The 6861-nt window shown below is 38.1% G+C and overlaps 1 protein-coding gene across 2 annotated transcripts in view; it reads left to right on the forward strand.

Annotated features, from left to right (window-relative positions):
• Positions 1-6861, forward strand: part of LOC118419047 (syntaxin-binding protein 4-like) — a 30410-nt gene that overhangs the window by 4336 nt on the left and 19213 nt on the right. For both annotated transcript variants that reach the window (XM_035825279.1, XM_035825278.1), the window contains exons 4-12: positions 224-293; positions 1979-2053; positions 2393-2499; positions 3857-4007; positions 4208-4337; positions 5141-5247; positions 5394-5542; positions 5664-5750; positions 6150-6331. In XM_035825279.1, the coding sequence (XP_035681172.1) occupies positions 224-293; positions 1979-2053; positions 2393-2499; positions 3857-4007; positions 4208-4337; positions 5141-5247; positions 5394-5542; positions 5664-5750; positions 6150-6331 (1058 nt within the window). The remainder of the gene's footprint in view (positions 1-223; positions 294-1978; positions 2054-2392; positions 2500-3856; positions 4008-4207; positions 4338-5140; positions 5248-5393; positions 5543-5663; positions 5751-6149; positions 6332-6861) is intronic.

The following is a 6861-nucleotide window of genomic DNA, read 5'->3' on the forward strand; positions in this document are numbered from 1 at the left end:
GGATACTTATTTAAGTAAGAAATTTTTCAGAAAAATCTTTTTTCTTTCAATGCTAAATGGTCAAACATTTTCCAATTGTTACAAACTATTACAAGGTGGCTTCTGTGTGTACATTGATACCCATTGACATATTTCCCTTTGTTGGATACAAGACGCCCAACAAAAGGGCTTTAGTAACTGACACCACCTGTGTTGATTTCACGTTGTTGTTGTTTACCCCCAGGTCAGCTGCAGGAGGGCGACCAGATCTTAGAGGTAAACGGCCAGACCTTACAAGGGGCCACCAACGAAAGGTAAGATACATGACTACAACTGTATAGTGTTACACAAGTACAGTACTTTGTTAGAAAAATAAACACATCTTTGTACACAGTAACATTTTCAGTGTTTAATGTCTAGCTTCAGAATAATGCTATTTAAATAGGTTATGCCACAGACAAGACAGATATACTTGCTGGTTTTCAAAAATTTCTTAAAAAACGATGTTTACAAAAAGTCTGGTCATTAGAATAAATATAGCAATTATTCATAATTTCCAAATTATGAAAAACAAGAGCAAAATCGTTCAAATTACAGTTGAAACTGCTCATGAAGACTACTTGAGGGACCGACAAAAATTTGGTTCATGTTGGACAGGTAGTCATTTAAAACAAGATTCTTGATGCTTGTGTGAATGGGAAAATTTATCTAAAGGACCAGCTAAAAGTGGTCACATCGGTCAGGTGGCCATGTAGAGTAGTTTTGACTGACAATAATATAATATCGGTAAAGATTAACCTTACAGTATTACTGCTGACCCAGTGGAAAGGACTAGGTACAGTATATGTATGAAGTGGGTCCCTTTATGTTGTAGCCAAACATCAAGCTGAAGCCTTTTCTCATTGGTCTTATTGCCATTACAATGTACAATCATTAACTAGTGGCTATAGAATACATGGGGCCGACAAAGATTAAACTGCGATAACCTTTGACTCCTTGTATTGTGTACAAGCTAGCTAAAAGAACATTTTCCTTGGGTTCTAAGGCCTTCCTTAGTAACATGGACTAATGCTGTAGTTTGGTGTGCTATGTCAATACTCGGTGCTATGTTAAAGGTTTGATGTTTACATAATGCTAGAAACATTTGTAAGTACCAATGCCTGCATGTTTGGACAGTGTTAAAGAATGTTTTTTCAATACTTTGATCATGTGGTCAGATTCAAATTCCTTGAATATAAAAGATATGGCAATATACAGCATGTTTAGGTAACTTTTGGGTGTTTTCTGGTTGTTTCTATTGCATAACATTACTACATTACTATACTACATAAGTATCAGAAAAATAGGCAGAACATATTGGTAGCATTTGGTTACACAAAATGTATAATCTTTTAACTTGAATTAGTCTCCATGGACTGTCTGTATTTGAACATTATTTTTCTATTGAATGGAAGACTGTTCTAAGAATCAAACAAAGTAAGTGTAACAGCTTGTGTGTAGTTTCATATGCGCATATTGATTACTTAGGTAGAGTTGACCAGTGCCAACACCTTGCAGGTGACACCCAAGGACACGTTAGGCCAATCGATCATGTCAACTCTCTCATAACCTTTTATCACACACTGCGTAAGCTTCTGGCCCAATTTGCTTGTAAAATTTATTTGTTTATAACCTTTGCTCGTAGCATGTAATTTGCAACAGCTGTCCAAACTGACTGCTGTTACACAAGCAGGGATACTTAGGATGATTTAACTTTTCAAATTTAGTATGGTAAGTGCTATGGCTTGCTGTCACCAAATGTGCAATTTCTGTATGTGTTGTCCTTGAGAAGGGTTATTATGTTTTAGTTATAAGACATAAGTATAGAAATGATAATGGTGTTGGTCATAGGTTGTTGTTGCCAGCTCCAATTTTTTACCAAACAGTTAGAAATCTTTTTAGCGATATATCTAATGATACATCAAGTGCTGTAAGTTTATGTCAGATGTTTTGGTTCCAGGGCGGTGTCTATGCTGAGAAATGCTTCAGCCACTGACTGTGTGGAACTGACCATAGCAAGGGACGATGTCGCCAGGTAACAGAGTCGTGTTAAAACATTTTAATATCCTGGGACAAATAACCTAGAGTTCAATGCTCTGTCTGTTTGTTCGTTTGTGTTTTACACCCATAAAATTGCACATTTGCTTTTTTCTTTGAGGAGCATACCAGTAACAAAAGTTGACAATTTACACTACCCTCTGTTTACATGCAATTTCAAATTTCATGTACTACATGTAGCACAAATCTTCTTCTACTCTGAGCTATGGTTAGTTTGTCGAGGTTTGTTCAAAACATTTTTTTGAGATGGCAACTTTGTAACAGGTGAAAATTTTGGAGTCTGTCTATTCAAAGAGATGTCATTTGCTATTTTTAGGGAGGAGTTCCTTGCAGTGTGTGAAAGTCAGAGCAACTATAGTTACTCCAGTGGGAGCTCAGGGGATCGGCCCAGTACTGTGTCCAACAGTAGTATTTACTCTGCAGGTAAGAGTGTTTATAGTCGGGCTACCACTAGTGTCTTGGACTATGTTATAGTAGGTATGTACATGTTCGAAATGTTTCAGATGTAAAAATGGAAGTCTCCAATATTCAATAATGATGGTCTCTGACATTGAGCAGTTTTGGCAAGTGAATTTCTGTAATACTCCACCTCTGTAGAGAAACAGTGATGATGATATAATGCAGACAGGTTTGAATCCTGGAGAATAAAAAAAAAGTGATTTATTCAGACTGAAAAAGTTACTGAAACATAATAGCTGTGACTTTTTAAAAAAAAGGAAAACAAAATCAATCCCTCAGTGCAAGTGGGGCTCTCCTCCCCTATAAAAAAACATAATAATGGCAGTGGCATTGTATGCATGATTAAGTTGCTAAACCTACCAAGATAGGATGTATGAGCCGGAACAACTAGAAACTTTTAGGATCTTTAATTGTATGCTATTCAAACCACCCTCTTGCTACAGTCAATATGGCAGTATTAATACTCATAGAATGAATGCTACTATTTTTTAAATATTTATCTACCAGTTAACAAAGTGGTTACATGTGAAGTTGCTATGACTGAGTAGAGAATTTGTCAAACAATTTACTGTATAGTCACGAACACTAGTGTACACTCATATACAAAAGAGGGAAAGAACCCAACTCAGTAGGAATGTGAAAACATGTCAGTCTTCCTCTTTAAGGTATTGCAGTAAGCATGCTGCTGTTTGGTTTATTGTGTGCTGCATTCCTGTGTTTCTTGTATACAGTAGCTACTAAAGGGTCAAAGTCTGATACTACCAAAAACTGACAACAAAGCTTGTCTGGAAGGCTTTATCTGAGCTGAAGTTGTCGGGGACTATAGATTGAAATTCCAATATAGAAATTAAGATGGAAATGAAATACATTTGTATGCCATTAGGCGTTGTCTGTGGGCTTAGAAAGATGAAAGTTTAATTGTTATTACCACTACCGATAAGTACATTTAAAAGAATTGGCTAGTATAACACAGTAAAAGAATGTTGGTTCAGTCTTCTATCAAATACTACTTATACGGTGCATTTTGTTTTAAAGCTAACTAATTATTACATTATATCCATGTCATCTAGTTAAAATCAATGTAGTGTGCAAGCTAGTAAGGTTTTGAAATGCACACATTGTATAGTTTCAAGGTTATAGTTTTATATGTTCCATGACCAGCAATGACCAACCTGTTCCTGCCAGCTGTTACATACATCAATCTTGTCCTATTGTGTGTAGACTCAGTTTGGCTTTTTGTATTTAGGAAAGATACATGGTTATCATATGTAGGACTGAATGTATTAGTTTCTCTCTTACTAATTCTGTCCACTGTTCTTAGGCCAAAGGCCCATGTCTCCCATGTCGTCAGGATCCTCGGTACAACCTTCTCCCCCTTTCATGAAGAACATTGGAAAGTCCCACAGGCCAACGGTACAAAACAACAGGCACAGCCCACTGCAAAATGGGGGTGCTCAAGCTGCCCCAAATGGGTAAACATGCTTAGATTTTCTTTTCTACATGTAGATGGGATTTATGGTTTTGTAGGTTATGTGTACATGTACTAGTATGTGGCCAGTGAAGCATTCAGACTGTTGTGTGTAATAGACTTGAAAGTCATCTGTTGTTTTTAAAAGGCAGCTAGGGGGCTTTAAACGTTGTGTTCTCATGCATGTTTGTAACCTGCCCACAGTTCAGATGTCCAGGTGATCACCATAGCCAAGTCGTCAGGACTGGGCATCAGTGTGGAAGGTGGGAGTAACCGCCCTGAAGGTCCACTGGTGTATGTGACGGAAATTCTGCAAGGAGGGGACTGCTTCAGAGTAAGTACTCTCACTTCTGTATTCTCTTGGGTTATTGGGTATGTTAGAAATGTAGTACTGAGTTTCACCTAGAGTTTGGGGGGTAGAAGACTAAAGAACAGGTCAGTAGTTTCACATCACAGAGTTTTTTGCCAACAAATATACAGCAGGAACACTGATTGGCAAATGAGTCTGTGAGCTCTAGTCGTAATGATATTTTTGGAGTAATATGCCTGGTGTTCTCTCCATCATTGCACAGCTTTTGGAGATTGACAGATGTTTGTTGGTAACCAAGCCCCATCCAATGCGACATGGTAGATGTTTAGGTGAAAATATGCTTCAGTCTCTGGCAATTTTTAAATTCTGTAACCTCCTGGAAATCAACAAATATGGCCAAAGCTCGTCAACTGTGAGACAGGCCATAGAGCTCTCTGATACACATTCCTGGAACTGTTGTCAAAGAACCTGAAAAGAGGAGTGTCAAACTTACATTGGTGTAAATATTTGATCAGTGTCGCAAAGTAATGATCATTTCATGTTTGAAAGTCTCTGGGGATGTCGAGAGGACAAAAGGATCATGACAGTACTTCAGAAGCTCCTCTTAAAACTTCATATCATTGCCAACTATTAAAGGCAAGAGTGCAAGAAATGGGGTGCTGTAGTTCCTTGGAGGAAAATACAAATGCCAGGATATTGAGAAGGATCAAAGTCATTAATGTTAGACATAGAACAAGTTTACCATCACATACATTGTAGTTTTTTAATTCAAAGCTTTTGTTCACAAACTGTTATTTGTAGTTCTCTGTATTTTTTCTCCCTTGTAGGATGGACAACTGCAGCCAGGCGACCAGTTAGTAGCCATTAATGGAGAGTCCCTGGTGGGGATCACTCACGAGGAGGCCAGGAGCATCATCACTAGAGTCAAACTCAGGTAGGAACAACTGTACAGTGGTATTGTTCAGCGTTCAAAATTGTTTTTACCACATACATGTACTGATAATTCCTGTTCCCTTGCCAGAACAAGAAATGCATGCAAATCTTGGAAAAGAAATCTTAAAGGATTGTGTTACCTTGCAGACCATCCAAGACAGTGGAGATAGCGTTCAGCCGAGGTGGACAGACTCCGCCCCACCCCGCCTACACAGACAGCATGCTGGGAAGTGCGGAGACAACTCCTCCTAAGTCTTCCCATGATTCAACAGGATCTTACATCACACCTCCCCAAGGTGTGTTTCATTTGTCAGAAAGCTCTGATTTCTTCTGTTGGACTTAAACTCTTTGATAGAATATTAAAGAAATACAAAGAATCGAATGTAAAAGTTAACGTCCTTCTGTGTGTTGTCTCAGATATTCAAAGATCTGGAGGCTTGACTTATTCTCAGCTTCAACCAAACGCCTTCTCAACTCCACAAGCAGCTAACCAAAGATACAATGGTAAGTGCAAAAATGTGAAATGTGAAATACATGTACATGCTGTGAACAGGTGCTGACTTGAATGCTGCAGTTAATGATAAATTGATTTCAAGATTGCTGGGACTTATTAGACTCCTTTCCAAAGTCTGGTACATTGGAAAAAGTTAATGGTTGGCAGTAAAAGCAACATACGTAGCAATGTTATAAGATTTACATATAAAAATTAAGTACTGTCCAACTTTTGTTTTCGTCCAAAGCGCCTGAGCCTGAACAGTCTATTTTGCTGTAGTGAGATGTTTATGGTTGAAGCAACGGTAGTTCAAAGTGTGATGACTATCTGTCACCACAATTTACGGCGTGTAAAACTGATATGTTGGACACTCAACACAAAGGACTTCAAATCTTTTCATTGTTTTGTAGGACACAGTAGGCACTACTCAGGCTTACCTCAAACTGAGATATCCCCAGTCCTTCCAACTCCCAATAGCACCTCACCACAGTCAGCTGGGCCCAGGGTGAACAGAACGGCAGGACCAACCAGGGATCCTAGAAGACTGTCACTGGATCCACACACAAGATTGAAAGTTGACAAACTAGAAACAGTAAGTCATTTGTAAACGTCATCTCCCAGTCTTCTGCAGTTCTTTCATAAATACATAGAGGGCTCTTTTCTCTCAGAAATCAGTGTTGTAGGATTCAGATAGCTATTTTTGAAATATTTGAGGAATTCTGACACCAACAACGTTTCTTAATTTATGGAAGAATGCGCAATTTTCATCACTGTAATAATACCAGTTGTTTATTCTAATTAGGGAATATGTCAATCTAGAACTAAGATTTACCTGCTAAATGAAAAATCTAATTGGAGATATGTATTGTGTGTTTTTCTTGTGAGACAGGAATATTGTAGAAATCTATATGTATATTTCTTGTTAGCCAGCATTATTAGTGTTTCACATATACCTTCTTACAGTATCCTCCATTTTCACCACTTCTGACTCAGTAGAAATGTATAATCTTTCTCCAAATTTCTGGTTGACGTGTTTGTGGGAAAGATGCTGTTAATATCACAGGAAATTGCTGCTGAGAGGCTGCTGACATCCATGTGTAATTTCTTTGTTCCATCAACATC

The sequence above is a fragment of the Branchiostoma floridae genome, chromosome 7 (assembly GCF_000003815.2).
Source record: "Branchiostoma floridae strain S238N-H82 chromosome 7, Bfl_VNyyK, whole genome shotgun sequence".
Taxonomy (NCBI): domain Eukaryota; kingdom Metazoa; phylum Chordata; class Leptocardii; order Amphioxiformes; family Branchiostomatidae; genus Branchiostoma; species Branchiostoma floridae.